The sequence below is a fragment of the Moschus berezovskii genome, chromosome 4 (genome assembly GCF_049115385.1).
Source record: "Moschus berezovskii isolate FMDL1 chromosome 4, NW_MosBer_1.0, whole genome shotgun sequence".
Classification (NCBI taxonomy): domain Eukaryota; kingdom Metazoa; phylum Chordata; class Mammalia; order Artiodactyla; family Moschidae; genus Moschus; species Moschus berezovskii.
The window spans coordinates 111,532,911-111,553,944 of NC_142463.1; the positions used below are offsets into that span (position 1 = coordinate 111,532,911).

Genomic DNA, 21,034 nt, shown 5'->3' on the forward strand with positions numbered 1-21,034 from the left:
AAGTAGTAGATATTTTAGGTAGACAATTTGGTTAAAAGAGTAAGAGAATGGAATACAAGAAACTTAATGAGGATTACCTCAAAGGCACATGGTGATTGGTTGGGTGTCTTGGATGAAGGAGAAGGAGTCAAAATGAATGAAATTATGATTCCCTGTGACCCAAATAATTTACACTCAGGAGACTTTGTGGATGTACTTAATATCTGTGGATTATGTATCTTCATCTGTATGATAGAAATCTTTGCTCACAGAATTGTCAAAGGCATAAATGAGAGACTTACGGAAAGTTTATTGAATGTTGAATGATTTTATGAATAACATTGCAAAGGGGAAGCTGGTTTGAAGATGAGGTGATGACATCCACACGTACCTTACAAGGAAAGACAGAGATCCAAGGGGCAGAAACATCTTCCCTTAAAATGTCTCATCTGCATCAGAAGTCAAGGTCTCTCATTCTGTTTCCCACCCACAAAGGCTGCATTGTCCACTTCAGGAGTAATTCCTTTATAACCACCAGCTGCTCCATATCAATGAGGATACTAAGGCACCTCAGTCAGAGTCTAAGATCCTTGGGAGAAGAAAAATTGGAGAATATTCCCACCTGAATACTTGAGAATTCCAAGGTCTTCAGTGACTAATGGTGAAGGGGTAAGCTGTGAACTTTGTTAGATTAAGGTTTTGCTGTACCACCAACTGCTTTGAGATATTGGTTTTCTGTCCTGCAAAATGGGAATAATAATACCAACCTTAGAGTGTCATTGTAAGAATTAGAATAATAATTCTAAAATGCATGGAACAAACCCTGGTTCATTGCAGGTTCAGAAAAAAACAGGTCCCTTCATTTTATCTTTTTCTAATTTTGGTGGGGTGGGAGTGGCTACTGGATGGCCCCATCTTACAATGCTCTTGGGCTTATGGAAACTGATGCCCAGCTATGATCAGTTACCTGAAGTCCATGAGGAGATGGAGCCTATCTCTCCCTCAGTTTTCTGCTCCACCTGAGGGACAGGAGATCAGAAATGGTATCCTATTACACATCCTCCACCTCCTCCCTCACCTGTTCACCATCCAGCAGGCTCTTAGTATTGCTTCACAATGCTCAAGCCCTGAGCAGGGACCATGTTTAAACAGCCTGAAGGCAGATATGAAGCAGCTGAACTGAGGAGAGCAAGGAGAAGAATCAAGTGACCCAAGAATCTGGGCCAGCTGAGAAGCCACAGCAACTCACAGTACTAGATTGAGCCCATTTCTGACCCAAGAGCTGGGACCCAAGGCAGGAAGCAGGGGCTTCCAAGAGGTGAAGACCTCCAGAGAAAGGAGAAGCTCCCCTACACCAAAGTGCAGCTGAAACTTGTCTTTGGTCAGTGTGAGGCTGTTGGTGGAGTGGGGATGTCCTCACCTCCAACTTCTGGGACAGGTGGGGTTGCTGGAGGTCATCATGTCCATCTTTGATTCCCTGTAGACTCACTACCAGAAAAATCTTCAGCAACCTCTTCTTTGGGTCTCAGTCTGCTGAGTCCCCCTGGGAGCTGGGAAGAAGGGTTGCTCAGACCTTTCACAGTCAGAAGGGCTTGCCCTTGTCTCCTTGGCACTGGTTTCCTGTGGCCCCAACACCCTCCTGAGGAAGCCCTAAGTGAGTCTAGCAGGGAAGACTCATGACCAATCTCACGGCAGATTTGTGGCAGGGCCTCAGTTATGTCCAAGATGTTTGAAAAGGTCAGTATAGGAGAGACCATTTCTAAACCTCTGTGAACCAGACAGGCTTCATGGAACATGTGGTTAGGAAGAGGACTTTGGGTAGGATAGTAGGGTTCCAATAGTCAGGGGTGGGAGCAAGGAGCAGGGAAAGAGAACCATCATTCCCGACAGAGGGATGTGAGTGAGCAAAAAGGAGGCTGACCTAGAGACTGAGGCCAGCAGGACTCTTCAATAGAAGCAACTGGAGAGGTCTGGTTCAGATCTTCCTGCAAACTTCACTCTTCCTATCCCCTGGAATCCTCATCAAGGATGGTCAGAGGATACTGACATCCATCTTCATGACCAAGTACCTTTGGGGCCCTTGGGCCGAGTTGAGCCAAAGTCCAGGTTAACACAAATAGCCAAGAATAAGGTATATAATGTACATAGACACTCTTCCCAACACAAGTGTACTGTGGGACATACAGACTTCGCCCTGTGTGAGACACAAAGAAAGCCTCAGGCCAGTCCTTTATGGGCTCCCACCTATACATGCTGCCTCCATGGACCCCCAATTCAGCATCCAACACCAACTCCTCCCTCTGTGGCATGGACCATCTCCACACAGTCCCCATGCCTGGAGTCATGTTCTCAGAAAGACATACACCAACCACACATCAGAGGCCATGAGGATTAACACAGTCAGGAAGGTCCTCTTTGGGAAACTTCAGGAGGAGAGGGATCAGAAGTTGAGTCAATGGCAGAGGAGGAGTGCTTGTTCTGCAACTGTGAGGATCCTGAGTGGGAGGACAGCTTGCAGAGGTATCAGAGGAAGTGGTAGGACCACATAGGCCCAGGTAACTGTGGCCAGGAGGCTCAGAGTACAGCAAACCAAAGGCAGTTGGAACTGGACCAGGGTGGAAGAGGCAGGTGTCTGCAGGGATCAAGCTCCTGGTGGAGTTGTCCTAGGAACTTCAGTTCTTCTGTTTCCTCCAATTAAATAATCTTCACGGCATGACCTGGCTTACAGATTTCACTGTAGATAGTAGTGAGAGGTACCCTTTCTTTCAGATGCTGTTCTCTGATAACCTGGAATGCAAGACATAGGGTTCCTGAAACAGCTGAGGGATAGAGAAATCCTAGAAGGATCAGAATAGAACCAGTGGATGACGTGCAATGCTTATGAATTCTCCTAAGTGCCCAGCATTAGATTGGTCCCAAGCGCAAATTTTCTTAGTTAACACTGTTGATTGTCTGGAAAGTGTTAAAGAGGCGGTAGGAACAGAAACATCAGTGACAAGATTTGACAAACCCAGGCCAGGCAGTGAGAGACCTGGGAGAGCACAGTGCTCAGCTCTCACCTTGTTCGAGCTCTCTTGAGATTCCTGCTGGCTCAGCTCTGCATACTGGATGCTGTCATCCTCATCATCTTGTGATCTTGCACCTGAGAGACAGGCAGAGTGGAGCTTGAATCTGAGACTTGGAAATTTGTACCCTCACCCACTGCAATGGACACAGACCATGGCCAGACCTACTAAACCCTCTGCAGGGACATTCCCAGGCAACAAACTGTAGGAGAAAGGATATACAGAGTGAAGTAAGCCAGAAAGAAAAACACCAATATGGTATACTAACACATATATATGGAATTTAGAAAGATGATAACGATAAACCTGTATACGAGACAGCGAAAGAGACACAGATGTATAGAACAGTCTTTTGGATTCTGTGGGAGAGGGCGAGGGTGGGATGATTTGGGAGAATGGCATTGAAACATGTATATTATCATATGTGAAATGAATCGCTAGTCCAGGTTCGATGCATGAGACAGGATGCTCGGGGCTGCTGCACTGGGATGACCCAGAGGGATGGGATGGGGAGGGAGGTGGGAGGGGGGCTTCAAGATGGGGAACACATGTACACCCGGGGTGGATTCATGTCAATGTATGGCAAAACCAACCAATATAATATTGTAAAGTAATTAGCCTCCAATTAAGAAAAAAAAGAATGCAGTGAGAAAGAGAGGTATGTGGGCATGGAAGGAGAAGGGAAACCTGCCTCTTCCAGTCTCCATCTTCTTCCTACATATCTTCCAAACGTACAGTCCACCTCCAAGGAACAATAATAACACAGATGCAACTGCTCCAAGGATGCCTGGCCGGAGGTTAGCATTTTCTTGTTTGGCTGAATCTGTTTTCCTCAAACACAGAGGGCAAATAAGTTAAAGTCAAGAGAGAACTTGAGATATTCATTGCTAAAGGAAGATAGACAGCAGGTGGCGAAGTCTAAAGAGTCCTGATTCAGAAGCTGAAGAAGGAGGGGCCTGGTAGTATCATTCATTCAACCAGGTCCTGAACACCTGCTTGGTGACAGGGACACTGAGATGAGTAAGATGGGGTGGAGAGGACTGAGAAAATGTCAAAGTCTGCTAGCCAGAGGGACTGCAGTAAAACAGAGCTTTACCGCTTGCACAGAGGTCCTCAGGGAGGGCCTCCCAGAGGAAGTGATGCATAAACTGACCTTGAGTGATGAGTAGCAGTTTCCCAGATATTCAAGGTGGGTACAGCATTCCAGAAAGGAGAGATACCGCATTTGGGAAATGGCAGTACCTAAAGCCAGCCCCTGGGAGGTGCCAACACCTTATTGCAGCAGGCAGGACTGGGCAGGGAATGAGCTGTAAGCAAGGGGGATTAGTGAGGGCTTGTGGGTAATTCTGAGTATTGAAAAGTACCTGACACTCTAGCCTTGGGGTAGAGAGGTCCAATTAATAGATGTTTTAAGTGATCCTGACATTTCAGACCCCTGTACTAGCTCATGGAGGATGGTTTACAGAGGGTGAGACCGCACGCAGGATAAGGTTATTCATTCATTCAATGAAACTTTGATTACATAAACTTTGGCCAGAAGCTTGTGCTTGCACAGGGATTCAAAGGAGAACAAAACATGGCTCCTGCCTTCTTAGTGTTCCTGTCCATGGAGGAGACAAATCCATAAACAGATAATCACCACTCAGGATGGGGGTGGCCACAGACACCCTGAGGGAGTTGATGCCTGAAGGCAGGATGACTGCATCATTGCAGGGCTCTGTGCAAAATGAAAAGCCAGGCTCCTTGTTAAAAATTATTAAAATTTCAAGACATCAGTAGATTTTTAGACCAATTATGGGGCCTATCTTAGGGCAGGGCCATGTGTGAATGCATTTTCACATGGCCACAATTCTGCAGTGGCTGAGGAGAATTCTCCATGAAGAATAAGACAGGAAGTTGAGGACACAGGGTGAAGAAGGGCTGATGGTCAAGGAAACAACATGTCCAGAAGTGCAATAACTTGCAAAAACAGGGCACATTCTGGAACAACAAACAAGGAATTCAGAGGTAAATATATAAATAAGATCAGAAATGTGGACAGAGGAGCATCTGAGCCCCTCCATGACATCCCACAGGAAGTCATGGAGGTCAGACTTGAAGAAAAGCCACAAATGACCCAGTTTGATTACTTTCCTGAAGACCATGCCAAATGCACAGTGGATGTTGGATAGTGGTGGAGAGAGGTACTAGACTAGCAGAGGTAAGCAGTTTAGAGTAGGTCATGGGTGTGAGACAGACTCAAAAGCAAAAATAAGTTGGAAGTTTTTCCTAGACTCCTGTATGAAGTGGCCAGATAGAAAGCAGTGCTAACAAAATGGTGGGAAGAAAAGTTCTGAACCCCCAGACCTCAGTGCTATCTGAGTTCTGAAAGTGCTCCTCCCCTGTGGCAGATTGCACTCACCATGGACGCAGACTCCCCCAAGGTCAAAGGAGGCAGTTTTATTTCCCACCGGGTTGCTGACCACACAGACGAGGCTGGCGTGGGTCTGGCCTCTAGGCAAGCTCACAGCCAGGATGCGTGAGTTGGAGGCTGGTTCTAATGTCCTTCTCTGCTCGCATTCTTTGGGGAGGCCCTTGTTCTCCCAGGTCACATCCAAGTCTTCTGTGGCCCCAGAGGCTCTGCACTCCAGGGTGAGGTTGCACCAGTCTGGTGTGATTGATGCTGACCCCATCAGAATCTCGGGAAAGGGCACAGGCTCTGGGGTAGGAGGCAACAAAAGAATTAAGCTTCACATATGTGGAAAACATTACATGCCACAGTTTAATATCTATAACCTCATTGAAGCCAAGGTGTATAAGGAATCCTTATAAAAATAGTGAGTGAGTGATAGTTGCTCAGTCATGTCTGACTCTCTGTGATCCCATGGACTGTAGCCTGCCAGTCACCTCTGTCCATGGAATTTTCCAGGCAAGAACATTGGAGTGGGTTGCCATTTCCTTCTCCTATAAAGAAAGTGGGTGCATTTTATACTTAAAACATAATTTTCCTAAAGCTAAATATTCACCAAGAGCTTGGAATGGGGCCATTGGGTTAGGCCCTATGTAATTTCACTAGGTTTCACAAGCCTTAGGAATCATCCACAAGAAAATAAAATTTGGATTCCATTTTCTTAGGGCCTATTATTTTTTAAAAATTGAATTTTTCCCAGAAGAGAAAGAAGCTTTTGAGTTTGGGACAAAAGGGCTTGTCCTGGTTCATGGACTGTGTCTCCAGCTGAGATGAAGCATGGCACAGCATAGCTCTTATGGGGAAGGACATCTGGTTAGTTATGGAAGACCAGAGAAAGGCACTAGCTTCCTAGAGAGATTTGTGGGAGATGCAGTAGTAACAACTAGGAATGACAATTCCAAATGTGGTTAGAACATGTCACTGAACTTGTGGTATAGACAGGAAGAAAAGTGACAGATTTACAAGCTGCCTTGAAATCCCATGGGGACTTATGAGTCATCTTCTCCATAGAAGGATATTTTCCTATGCAGGGAGGGTCTTTAGTAAAAGACAGTTTTCACTAAATGACTTCCTTAATAAGCATTGCAGTGTAAACTTTCTCTATGCTTGTGTAGCATTTAAGAGCTAAACTGTGGTGTCTTTTCTGAGTGAGGCCATTAATGGATTGGCTCTGAGCGAGAAGACAGTGTACAGGGGATACTAACTACACTTGGATTTGCAAATCATGGTAGAATAATAGCCCCTCAAAAATGCCCATGTCTTAATCCCTGGAACCTGTGGGTATGTTCCATTACATGAAAAAGGGGAATTAAGGTAGCAGATGTAATGAAAGCTGCTAATCAGTTGACCTTAAAACAGTGAGATTATTCTGGATTATCTGGATGGGCAAAATGCAATCATAAATTTCCTTGAAAGAGAAAAGAGGCACGGATGCCAGCAAGACACCAAGATATATGATTTAACAACTGTCCATGGTCAGAAATACCTTTATGAGATCTTCAGAGTTCAGTTGGGGGATTCCAGCACTTTGATGAACCAAAAATCATAGGTCGGCTACAGGGAAAGGGTAAGAAGAACAGTTTCGCTTTACCTCATCACCTTGATCCCATGCCATCATGACTCAGTGCTGAGACAGATACCTCTATACTGTGACCTTTCCCACAGGAGAAAGAGAGAATGAAGTGACAGTCTAGCTTCCCCATAATTTTTGAGGCACTGCTTGGGAAGCTGGCTTCTGTCTCACTGCACCCAGAACAGTGAAGACATTATTCCAGGGTGCGTGCACGTGTGCTAAGTCACTTCAGTCGTGTCCGACTCTTTGTAAATCCATGGACTGTAGCCCACCAGGCTCCTCTGTCCATGGGATTCTCCAGGCAAGAATACTGGAATGGATTGCCATGCCCTTCTCCAGGGGATCTTCCCAACCCAGGGATTGAACCCACATGTCTTATGTCTCGTGCATTGGCAGGTGGGTTCTTTACCAAACAAATGTAAGTGGAAGGGCATCTCAGAATTGGGACACATGGCCCCGAAAACCGTTTCTCACATATACCCACAGACGGTGGTCCATGCAACCCTATACCCAGAACCTCACATACTCCTGCAGCCAGCATCCCACATGCCTCTACAGCTGAAGCCTCACATTTGTTGAGCTTTACAGTGAATGTCTTTTTTCTTCTCCCCCCCTTAAAGCCAACCCTAAAAGACTGGAAGAAGAGACTGCTTGCTCAAATACACAGACACCAATGCAAGGCTACAAGAATGGAGAATCAGGGAAAAATGACAATACCAAAGGAGCAAAACTATCTCCAATAACCAGTCAGAAAGAAATAGAGATCTATGAAATACCTAACAAAGAATTCAATATAGTAATGTTAAATAAGCTCAGCAAGCTACCAAAGAACACAGACAGACCACTAAGCAAAATTTGGAAAACAATTTGTGACCAAAATAAGAAGTTCAACACAGAGATGGGAACCATTCAGAAGAACCAAACAGAAATTCTGGGACTAAAAATACGACTGCAATAAAAATTCAATAAAGGGTCTCGTCAGCAGACTTGATCAAGCAGAAGAAACAACCAGGAAAGTTAAAGATAGAGTATTTGAAATTAAGCAGTCAGAGCAGGAAAAGTAAAAAGAGTGAAAAACTTCTATGGGATATCACAGGGAAATCAACACACACATTATGGGAGTTCCAAAGAGAAGACAAAGAAAAAAAGTAGAAAGCTTATTTAAAGAAATTATGGCTGAAAAATTCCTAAGTCTGGGTAAGTAAATGTACATTCAGATTCATGAAGCCCAATGGTTCCATGATGGTATAATCAAAGAAGTATAAATCAAGACATGTAATAATTGAATATTCAAAAGTCAAAGAGAAAGACAGAATTTTGAAAATAGCAAGAGAAGAGCATCATATACAAGGGAATCTCTATAAGAATATCATCAAAGGAAGAGGAGAAAAGAAGGAGGAGGGGAGACAAAAGGAGGAGGGAGAAGGGCGAAAAGAAGAAACAGCAGCACCAGCTAACATCTACGGGCATCAATCCTCCAGGGTTGTTTTAAGTGCTTTACATGTATTAGCTTATTACAAAAACTCTGTGAAAGATACTGTTTTTATTCACATAATACAAGAGGACACTTAGGCACACCCAAAATGAGTAAACAGAGATCCCATGGCCAATACCAACAAGACACTGTTCATGTCCTTAGATGGTTTGTTAATGTCTCTTGGTACTATTATTGAGGTCTGAGCATGGCCACCTCTAGAAGTGGTGCCTTACTCAATGCAATGCAATGGCTATACCCATTAAGGCCAGAGTGGGGAGATGCAGAAGGACTTTCACTCAGAATGGGCAGAAGTGAGACCACCACAAAAATTTGTTGACAATAGCTTCAAGCAACATAACGTGACTAGGAGAATTTGGTGATTAGCATCGACAAAAGTATCCCTTTATTATGACAGATACTTTTGACTGAGTAAGGGATACGGTCAGTGTTCTTTTCTACACTCATAGTTACAGCCCCAGCCACCAGAAGTCTTTGCAGGTGACAAAAAAGCATGGGGAAGATGTCATTTGTTCAGCCTCTCTATATACTTGAATGACAGCTTCAACATCAGCACTTCTGTAGCTATAGTGCAAGCTCTTGGAAGGGTGGGGCCATTTAATCTTTGCCTGCACAGTGTCTAGAACACAACAGTCATTTAGATATATGACCTAATATTCATTTAGGAAGAATGATTATTAAGAGCCAATAAACCACAATGGATATAAGAAATAACATAAACCTCTGGCCTCTAGCCTTTGGGGATCAGAAAGGCCTGTGCTCTGGGTCCAGGCTCTGCCACCTTCTGGCAGGGTGATTAAAGAAATCACTTAAGCATTCAAAACCTCAATTTCCTTACATATAGAAAGAGAGAATTACAACATATATTTCTTGGAGATATTCTGAAGATGCGATTATGAGGTAAGAACTGAGAGTATGAACCGTGGAACAGACTTGCAAGGATTTTGAACTTTTGCCCTGTCTCTTAACTAGATATATGATCCTGGAGAAATTATCTAAACTCACTGCATCTCAGTTTTCTCATCTGAAAAATGTGATAATAATAGTACTTACCTCATGGGGTTTTTGTGAGGACTAAGTTAATACATATAAAGTGCTCAGAACAATGTCTGGCAAATAAGAAGTTCTGTTTAAATATTCAGTCATAGAATGCTTTTAAAGCTCATGGTGCATTGAAAATGCTCAATTAATGGTTGCTATAGTGTATTTTAATGGTAATAGTCAACATAAACTGAAAGGAGGGGGCATCTACTGTGAAATGTGAATGAATTGCTAATTGCTACAAGTTATGATTTTAATAGTGCTATTATCTGTTTCCTGTTAGTGACACTCTAAACTGTTTGCTCATCCAAAAAAAAAAAAAAAAAAAAGAATATCATCAGATTTCTCAGCAGAAACCTTATAGACCAAGAGAGACTGGAATGATGTATTCAAAGTACTGAAAAAACCAAGATTATTATACCTGGTAAGAATGTTCTTTAAAAAAGAAGAGGGAAGGGGGCAACTGCGGCCCCAGAGAGGCATCCGATACCAAACTGCAGGCAGGCTTCGTTGCTAACCAAGACTTCTTGGGTTCGGGCTGGTCGATATCCACCTGAGAAGGTGCTCCGGTTGTACACCCAGAAAACCGAGTGGCAGGGACTGGGGAGGCGATAAGTTTCAGTGACCGTGCTTGCCAAACACCTGGTCACCTGAGCTGCTTGGACCAGGGAAGGCACAAAATGCAGGCCCAACCAAGTCTGCGCCTTTGTGGAGTACCTGAGAACCTGAACTTGAGCTGCTCAGACCTGGGAAGTGCGTACAACCCAGCGCCGGCCTCAGATAGTTTCCGGCAGAGCAACCTAGAGCCTATGCAGTGTAGACTGGGACAGCACACGCGCCATGAGCGGAGGCAAACCCAGTGTGGCCGGGACACTGCGAGCACTCCCCACAGACGCCAGAGATATTTGCCTGCAGCGTTCCTCTCTTCCCAGAAAAGGAGTGAACAAGTGAGCCTTAAAAAGTGTCCACCACTGCCCCCTAGTGTCAGGGTGGAAATTAGACACTGAAGAGACCAGCAAACAGAAGCTAAAACAGAGGGAACCACCTTGGAAATGACATATAGAGAAGTCTAGAGGCTACTCCAAGACTAAGAACGAAAACTAGAGGCCAGAGGCTTAAGCCTGAATCCTGAGAACACTAGAGAACTCCTGACTCCAGGGAACATTAATTGATAGGAGCTCATCAAACGCCTCTGTACCTACACTAAAACCAAGCACCACCCAAGGGTCAACAAGTTCCAGAGCAAGACATACCACACAAATTCTCCAGCAACACAAGAAAATAGCCCTGAGCTTCAATATACAGGCTTCCCAAAGTCACTCCAAAACCACTGCTGCTGCTAAGTCACTTCAGTCGTGTCCAACTCTGTGCGACCCCATAGACGGCAGCCCACCAGGCTCCCTTGTCCACACTAACATCTCATAATTCATTACTGGACACTTCATTGCACTCCAGAGAGAAGAAATCCAGCTCCACCCACCAGAACATTGACTCAAGCTTCCCTAACCAGGGAACCTTGACAAGTCACCCGTCCAACCCCATACACAGTGAGGTAACTACATAATAAAGAGAACTCCACAAACTGCCAGAAGACAGAAAGGCCACCCCAAGCACAGCAATATAAGCAAGATGAAGAGGCAGAGAAATACCCAGCAAGTAAAGGAACAGGATAAATGCCCACCAACACAAACAAAAGAGGAAGATATAGGGAATCTACCTGATAAAGAATTTCTAATTTTGATGGTGAAAATGATGCAAAATCTTGAAAGCAAAATGGAGTTACAGATAAATAACCTGGAGAAAAGGATCGAGAAGATGCAAGAAAGGTTTAATAAGGATTTAGAGGAAATAAAAAAGAGTCAATATACAATGAATAATGCAATAGATGAGATGAGAAACACTCTGGAGGGAACAAACAGTAGAATAACGGAGTCAGAAGACAGGATAAGTGAGCTAGAAGATAGAATTGTAGAAATAAATGAAACAGACAAGATAAAAGAAAAATGAATTAAAAGAAGTGAGGACAATATTAGAGACCTCTGGGACAATGTTAAACGCCCCAACATTCGAATCATAGGAATCCCAGAAGAAGAAGACAAAAAGAAAGACCATGAGAGAATACTTGAGGAGCTAATAGTTGAAAACTTCCCTAAAATGTAAAATGGGGAAAGAAATAATCCCCCAAGTCCAAGAAACCGAGAGAGTCCCTAACAGGATAAACCCAAGACGAAATACTCCAAGACACATATTAATCAAATTAACAAAGATCAAACACAAAGAACAAATATTAAAAGCAGCAAGGGAAAAGCAACAAATAACACACAAGGGGATTCCCATAAGGATAACAGCTGATCTTTCAACAGAAACTCTTCAGGCCAGGAGGGAATGGCAAGACATACTTAAAGTGATGAAAGAAAATAACCTACAGCCCAGATTACTGTACCCAGCAAGGATCTCATTCAAATATGAAGGAGAAATCAAAAGCTTTACAGACAAGCAAAAGCTGAGAGAATTCAGCATCACCAAACCAGCTCTCCAACAAATGCTAAAGGATCTTCTCTAGATAGGAAACACAGAAAGGGTGTATAAACTCGAACCCAAAACAATAAAGAAAATGGCAATGGGATCATACTTATCAATAATTACCTTAAACATAAATGGATTGAATGCCCCAACCAAAAGACAAAGGCTGGCTGAATGGATACAAAAACAAGACCCCCGTATATGTTGTCTACAAGAGACCCACCTCAAAATGAGGGACACATACAGACTGAAAGTGAAGGGCTAGAAAAAGATATTCTATGCAAATAGAGACCAAAAGAAAGCAGGAGTAGCAATACTTATATCAGATAAAATAGATTTTAAAACAAAGGCTGTGAAAAGAGACAAAGAAGGAAACTACATAATGATCAAAGGATCAATCCAAGTAGAATAGATAACAATTATAAATATTTATGCACCCAACATAGGAGCACCGCAATATGTAAGACAATTACTAACAAGTATGAAAGGGGAAATTAACAACAACACAATAATAGTGGGAGACTTTAATACCCCACTCACACCTATGGATAGATCAACTAAACAGAAAATTAACAAGGAAACACAAACGTTAAATGATACAATAGACCAGTTAGACCTAATAGATCTCTATAGGACATTTCACCCCAAAACAATGAATTTCACCTTTTTCTTAAGTGCACACGGAACCTTCTCCAGGATAGATCACATCCTGGGCCATAAATCTAGCCTTGGTAAATTAAAAAAAATTGAAATCATTCCAAGCATCTTTTCTGACCACAATGCAGTAAGATTAGATCCCAATTATGGGAGAAAAACTATTAAAAATGCCAACATATGGAGGCTGAACAGGACGCTGCTGAATAACGAACAAATCATTGAAGAAATCAAAAGAGAAATCAAAATATGCATAGAAATGAATGAAAATGAAAACACGACAACCCAAAACCTCTGGGACACTGTAAAAGCAGTGCTAAGGAGAAGGTTCATAGCAACACAGGCACACCTCAAGAAACAAGAAAAAAGTCAACTAAATAACCTAACTCTACACCTAAAGCAACTAGAAAAGGAAGAAATGAAGAACCCCAGGGTCAGTAGAAGGAAAGAAATTGTAAAAATTAGGGCAGAAATAAATGCAAAAGAAACAAAAGAGACCATAGCAAAAATCAACAAAGCCAAAAGCTGGTTCTTTGAGAGGGTAAATAAAATTGACAAACCACTAGCCAGACTCATCAAGAAACAAAGGGAGAAGAACCAAATCAATAAAATTAGAAATGAAAATGGAGAGATCACAACCGACAACACAGAAATACAAAGGATCATTAGAGAATACTATCAGCAATTATATGGCAATAAATGGACAACTTGGAAGAAGTGGACAAATTCTTGGAAAAGTACAACTTTCCAAAACTGAACAGGAAGAAATAGAAAATCTGAACAGACCCATCACAAGCACGGAAATAGAGGAAGTAATCGGAAAGCTTCCAGCAAACAAAAGCCCAGGTCCAGACGGCTTCACAGCTGAATTCTACCAAAAATTTAGAGAAGAGCTATCACCTATTCTACTCAAACTCTTTCAGAAAATTGCTGAGGAAGGGAAACTTCCAAACTCATTCTATGAGGCCACCATCACCCTAGTCCCAAAACCTGGCAAAGATCCCACAAAAAAGAAAACTACAGGCCAATATCACTGATGAACACAGATGCAAAAATCCTTAACAAAATTCTAGCAATCAGAATCCAACAACACATTAAGAAGATCATACATCATGACCAAGTGGGCTTTATCCCAGGAATGCAAGGATTCTTCAATATCTGCAAATAAATCAATGTAATACACCACATTAACAAACTGAAAAATAAAAATCATATGATTATCTCAATAGATGGAGAGAAAGCCTTCGACAAAATTCAACATCCATTTATGATAAAAAACCTCCAGAAAGTGGGAATAGAAGGGATATACCTCAACATAATAAAAGCTATATATGACAAACCAACAGCAAACATTATCCTCAATGGTGAAAAGCTGAAAGCATTTCCCCTAAAGTCAGGAACAAGACAAGGGTGCCCATTCTCACCACTACTATTCAACATAGTTCTGGAAGTTTTGGCCACAGCAATCAGAGCAGAAAAAGACATAAAAGGAATCCAAATTGGAAAAGAAGTAAATTCTCACTGTTCGCTGATGACACAGAAAACCCTAAAGACTCTACCAGAAAACTACTAGAGCGAATCAATGAATACAGTAAAGTTGCAGGATATAAAATCAACACACAGAAATCCCTTGCATTCCTATACACTAATAATGAGAAAATAGAGAAATTAAGGAAACTATTCCATTCACTGTTGCAACGAAAAGAATAAAATACTTAGAAATATATCTACCTAATATTTTGGGCTCCAAAATCACTGCAGATGCTGATTGCATCCATGAAATTAAAAGACGCTTACTCCTTGGAAGGAAAGTTATGACCAACATAGATAGCATATTAAGAAGCAGATACATTACTTTGCCAACTAAGGTCCGTCTAGTCAAGGCTATGGTTTTTCCCGTGGTCATGTATGGATGTGAGAGTTGGACTGTGAAGAAAGCTGATCGCCAAAGAATTGATGCTTTTGAACTGTGGTGCTGGAGAAGACTCTTGAGAGTCCCTTGGTTTGCAAGGAGATCCAACCAGTCCATTCTAGAGGAGTTCAATCTTGGGTGTTCATTGGAAGGACTGATGTTGAAGCTGAAACACCAATACTTTGGCCACCTCATGCGACGACTTGCTAAGCTGCTAAGTCACTTCAGTCGTGTCCGACTCTGTGCGACCCCATAGACAGAAGCCCTCCAGGCTCCCCCGTCCCTGGGATTCTCCAGGCAAGAACACTGGAGTGGGTTGCCATTTCCTTCTCCAATGTGTGAAAGAGTAAAGTGTAAAGTGAAAGTGAAGTCGCTTAGTCGTGTCCGACCCTTAGTGACCCCACATACTGCAGCCTACCAGGCTCCTCCATCCATGGGATTTTCTAGGCAATAGTACTGGAGTGGCTTGCCATTGCTTTCTCCGACTTCTTCATGAGACGACTTGACTCACTGGAAAAGAGTCTGATGCTGGGAGGGACTGGGGGTGGGAGGAGACGGGGACGAACGAGAATGAGATGGCTGGATGGCATCACCGACTCGATGGACATGAGTTTGAGTGAACTCCGGGAGTTGGTGATGGACAGGGAAGCCTGGCATGCTGTGATTCATGGGGTCGCAAAGAGTCGGACACGACTGAGTGACTGAACTGAACTGAACTGAACTGAAAGAAACAATAGACCTGTACATAGAGAACTATAAAACACTGGTGAAAGTAATCAAAGAGGACACTCATAGATGGAGAAATATACCGTGTTCGTGGATTGGAAGAATAAATATTGTGAAAATGATTATGCTACCCAAGGTAATTTATACATTCCATGCAATGCCTATCAAGCTACCAATAATATTTTTCACAGAGCTAGAACAAATAATCTTACAATTTGTATGGAAATACAAAAAACCTCGAATAGCCAAAGCAATGTTGAGGAAGAAGAATGGAACTGGGGGAATCAACCTGCCGGACTTCAGGCTCTATTACAAAGCCACAGTCATCAAGACAGTATGGTACTGGCATAAAGACAGAAATATAGATCAATGGAACAAAATAGAAAACCCAGAGATGGACACCTTATCTTTGACAAAGGAGGCAAGAATATAAAATGGAGAAAAGACTGTCTCTTTAACAAGTGGTGCTGGGAAAACTGGTCAGCCACTTGTAAAAGAATGAAACTAGAACACTTCCTAACACCATACACAAAAATAAACTCAAAATGGATTAAAGATCTAAATGTAAGACCAGAAACTATAAAACTCCTAGAGGAGAACATAGGCAAAACACTCTCCGACATAAATCACAGCAGAATCCTCCATGACCTACCTTCCAGAATATTGGAAATAAAAGCAAAAATAAACAAATGGGACCTAATTAAAATCAAAAGCTTCTGCACAGCAAAGGAAACTATAAGCAAGGTGAAAAGACAGCCTTCAGAATGGGAGAAAATAATAGCAAATGAAACAAATGACAAAGAATTAATCTCCAAAATATACAAGCAGCTCCTGCGGCTCAATTCCAGAAAAATAAATGACCCAATCAAAAAATGGCCCAAAGAACTAAACAGACATTTCTCCAAAGAAGACATATAGATGGCTAACAAACACATGAAAAAATGCTCAACATCCCTCATAATCAGAGAAATGCAAATCAAAACTACAATGAGATACCATTTCGCGCCAGTCAAAATGGCTGCTATCCAAATGTCTACATGCAATAAATGCTGGAGAGGGTGTGGAGAGAAGGGAACCCTCTTACACTGTTGGTGGGAATGCATACTAGCACAGCCACTATGGAGAAAAGTGTGGAGATTCCTTAAAAAACTGGAAATAGAACTGCCATATGATCCAGCAATCACACTCGTGGGCACACACCCCGAGGAAACCAGAATTGAAAGAGACACATGTACTCCAATGTTCATTGCAGCACTGTTTATAATAGCGAGGACATGGAAGCAACCGAGATGCCCATCTGCAAACGAATGGATAAGAAAGCTTTGGTACATATCCACAATGGAGTATTACTTAGTCATTAAAAAGAATGCATTTGAATCAGTTCTAATGAGGTGGATGAAACTAGAGCCTATTATACAGAGTGAAATAAGCCAGAAGGAAAAACACCAATACAGTATACTAACGCATATATATAGAACTTAGAAAGATGGTAATGATAACCCTGTATACAAGACAGCAAAAGAGACACAGATGTATAGAACAATCTTTGGGACTCTGTGGGAGAGGGTTAGTGTGGGATGATTTTGGAGAATGGCATTGAAACACGTATATTATCATATGTGAAACGAATCGCCAGTTCAGGGTCGATGCATGATACAGGATGCTTGGGACTGCTATGCGGGGATGACCCAGAGGGAGGATAAGGGGAGGAGGGAGGTGGGAGGGGGGTTCAGGAAGGGGAACTCATGTACACCTGGGGCGGATTCATATCAATGTATGGTGAAACCAACCAATATAATATTGTAAAATAATTAGCCTCCAAAAAGAAAAAAGAGTAAAGATATGATCAAAATGGGGAAGGTTAGTGATGAACTTTCCTTAAGGCAGACAACAATTACTCTGTAAAAATAAAAAAGAAGAAGAGATAAAGACTCTCCAAGACAAGCAAAAATTGAGAGAGTTTTTCATCATTAAACCTGCCTCATAAGATATGCCAAAGGGAGCTCTTAATGTTGAAATAAAAAAATGCTAAAAATATATAAAATCATATAAAAGTATAAGTCTCACTGACAATATAGATAAATTCAACATGTAATGTTGCAATAATATGTAATTGTGGTGCATAAGTCACATTTTAACTTTAATATAACAGTTAAAGAGAAAAGTATTCAAAATAACTATAATAGAAACATATGTTAATGAGTACAAAATGTAAAAAAATTTAAATCGTGACACAATATAAAATATGTGTGTGTGGGTAGAAGTAAAAGTGCAGAGTTTTTGAATGTGACTGAAATTAAATTAGTTGTTCAAAATAGGCTGTTATAAATAAGTTTTGTCTAAGCTGCATGGTAGCCACAAAATATACCCAAAAAATATACATGCTAGAAAAAGACAAAGAAATCAAAGCACATTCATATAGAAAAATTATCAAATTGCAAGGGAAGAAAATAAGGGAGTAAGAATGGAACGAAAGAACTACAAAACAAAACAATTAAACAAAATGACAATTATAAATAAACAAATGGGACCTAATTAAAAGTTTTTGCACAGCAAAGGAAACCATAAACAAGATGAAAAAAGTCCTCAGAATGGGAGAAAATATTTGCAAATGAACCAATAAAAGACTAATCTTCAAAATATACAAGTAGCTCATGCAGCTGAAAAAAGAATCAGTCAAAAAATGGCAGAAGACCTAAACAGATGTTTCTCCAAAGAAGACATACACATGACCAACAAACACATGAAAAGATGCTCAACATCGCTCATTACCAGAGAAATGCAGCTCTAAACTATAATGAGGTATCACCTCACACAGGTCAGAAGGGCCATCATCAAAAAATCTACAGAAAATAAATTCTGGAGAGGGTGTGGAGAACTTGCACGGTTGGTGGGAATGTCAATTAACAACCACTATGGAGAACAGTATGGAGGTTCCCTAGAAACTAAAAATACAACTATCATATGACCCAGAATTCCACACCTGAGAAAACCATAATTCAAAAAGACACATGTCTTTTAGATGTGGCTTTTTTCACTTGTAAAAATACATTTATGAAAAAAATACATTTATGATTCATCCACTTGTTGCATGCATTAAGTATGTTACTTTTATTGCCAACTAGAATTCTGTTGTATAGATATAACATGGCTTTTAAAAATTTTGTTTGTTTTTGACAGTTGTCTTTTAGCAAAACATCTTGGTTGTTGCTAGTTTGGAGTGATTATGAATAAAGCTATCCTTTGGGGGTAGAGGGAGACGGGGACGACAGAGAATGAGATGGCTGGATGGCATCACCAACTCGATGCACATGAGTTTGAGTGAACTCCGGGAGTTGATGATGGACAGGGAGGCCTGGTGTGCTGTGGTTCATGGGGTCGCAAAGAGTCGGACACGACTGAGCGACTGAACTGAACTGAACTGAAACATTAAAAAATAATTAAACTTTAGAAAAAGACACATGCACCCCAATGTTCATAGTAGCACTATTTACAATAGCCAGAACATGGAAAAAATCTAGCTGTCCATCAACAGATGAATGGATAAAGAAATTGTGATACATATATGCAATAGAATACTACTAATCCATTGAATGGAATGAACCTAAGTTATAGTGATGTGGATGAACCTAGAGCCTGTTATACAGAGTGAAGTAAGCCAGAAAGAGAAAAGCAAATATTATATATTAACACATATATATGGAATCTAGAAATATGGTACTGATGAACTTATTTGCAGGGCGGGAATAGAGATAATGTAAAGAATGAACTTGTGGACACAGTGGGGGAAGGAGAGGGTGGGATGAACTGAGACAGTAGCATTGACATGCATACCCTGCCATGTGTAAAATAGATAGCTGGTGAGAAGCAGCTGTAAACACAGGGAACTCAGCTGTAGGTCAGTGATGACCTAGAGGGCTGGCATAGGGGGTGGGGCGGGAGGGAGGATCAAGAGGGAGGGGACATATGTATACTTATAGCTGATTCACATTGTATGGCAGAAACCAGCAAAACATTGTAAAGCAATTATACTCCAGTAAAAAAGTATCCCCCCAGACCAAAAACGAAATTGATTAATATTTACTTTATTTTTTTTTGATATAGTAATTTAATAGGCTTATTTAATTAAAATACCATCTGTACAAATCTGAGATAAAATATAGCTTTTAGAATAACTAAGGAAATCACCAGGTAACAAACTGAACACAACAGTTAAAAAAAAATTCAATCTATCTGAAAGCAAAAGGTGGCACATAGATATCTACTCTTACCTTTTCTTTTTTTTTTTTGAAATTATTTTACAATATTATATTGGTTGGTTTTGCCATACACTGACATGAATTCGCCCCGGGTTTACATAAGTTCCCCCTCTTGAACCCCCCTCCCACCTCCCTCCTCCCTTTATCCTCTCTCTGGGGGATAACATTTACTTTAAATATAGATCAGTTCAGTTCAGTTCAGTCATTCAGTCGTGTCCGACTCTTTGCGACCCTATGAATCACAGCACGCCAGGCCTCCCTGTCCATCACCAACTCCCGGAGTTCACTCAAACTCATGTCCATCAAGTTGGTGATGCCACCCAGCCATCTCATTCTCTGTCGTCCCTGTTTCCTCCCACCCCCAATCCCTCCCAGCATCAGAGTCTTTTTCAGTGAGTCAACTCTTCATATGAGGTGGCCAAAATATTGGAGTTTCAGCTTTAGCATCAGTCCTTCCAATGAACACCCAGGACTGATCTCCTTTAGAATGGACTGGTTGGATCTCCTTGCAGTCCAAGGGACTCTCAAGAGTCTTCTCTAACACCACAGTTCAAAAGAATCCTTCTGCGATCAGCTTTCTTCACAGTCCAACTCTCACATCCATACATGACCACTGGAAAAGCCATAACCTTGACTAGATGGACCTTTGTTGGCAAAGTAATGTCTCTGCTTTTTAATATGCTATCTAGGTTGGTCATAACTTTCCTTCCAAGGAGTAAGTGTGTTTTAATTTCCTGGCTGCAATCAGCATCTGCAGTGATTTTGGAGCTCCCAAAAATAAAGTCTGACACTGTTTCCACAAAGAAATACAAAAAAGTAAAATGGCTGTCTGAGGAGGTCTTACAAATAGTTGTGAAAAAAAGAGAAGCGAAAAGCAAAGGAGAAAAGGAAAGATATAAGCATCTGAATGCAGAGTTCCAAAGAATAGCAAGGATAGATAAGAAAGCCTTCCTCAGCGATCAATGCAAAGAAATAGAGGAAAACAACAGAATAGGAAAGACAAGAGATCTCTTCAAGAAAATTAGAGATACCAAGGGAATATTTCATGCAAAGATGGGCTTGATAAAGGACAGAAATGGTGTGGACCTAACAGAAGCAGAAGATATGAAGAAGAGGTGGCAAGAATACACAGAAGAACTGTACAAAAAAGATCTTCACGACCAAGATAATCACGATGGTGTGATCACTCACCTAGAGCCAGACATCTTGGAATGTGAAGTCAAGTGGGCCTTAGAAAGCATCACTACGAACAAAGCTAGTGGAGGTGATGGAACTCCAGTTGAGTTATTTCAAATCCTGAAAGATGATACTGTAAAAGTGCTGTTCTCAATATGCCAGCAAATTGTGGAAACTCAGCA

General features: G+C 41.5%; 1 protein-coding gene across 4 annotated transcripts in view; it reads right to left on the bottom strand.

Annotated features, from left to right (window-relative positions):
* Positions 1 to 275: 275 nt before the first annotated feature.
* The window catches only part of LOC148778207 (SLAM family member 8-like), a 37,686-nt gene continuing 16,927 nt past the window's right edge, over positions 276 to 21,034 (bottom strand). For 2 of the 4 annotated variants that reach the window (XM_088835897.1, XM_088835898.1), the window contains 4 exons: positions 5,446 to 5,742; positions 3,736 to 3,867; positions 3,039 to 3,121; positions 276 to 2,766 (listed from right to left, as the gene is read on the bottom strand). In XM_088835897.1, coding sequence (XP_088692023.1) covers positions 2,674 to 2,766; positions 3,039 to 3,121; positions 3,736 to 3,867; positions 5,446 to 5,742 — 605 coding nt within the window. In that variant the 3' untranslated portion in view covers positions 276 to 2,673. The remainder of the gene's footprint in view (positions 2,767 to 3,038; positions 3,122 to 3,735; positions 3,868 to 5,445; positions 5,743 to 21,034) is intronic. The other 2 variants (XR_016037326.1, XM_088835899.1) reach the window with 2 other exon arrangements.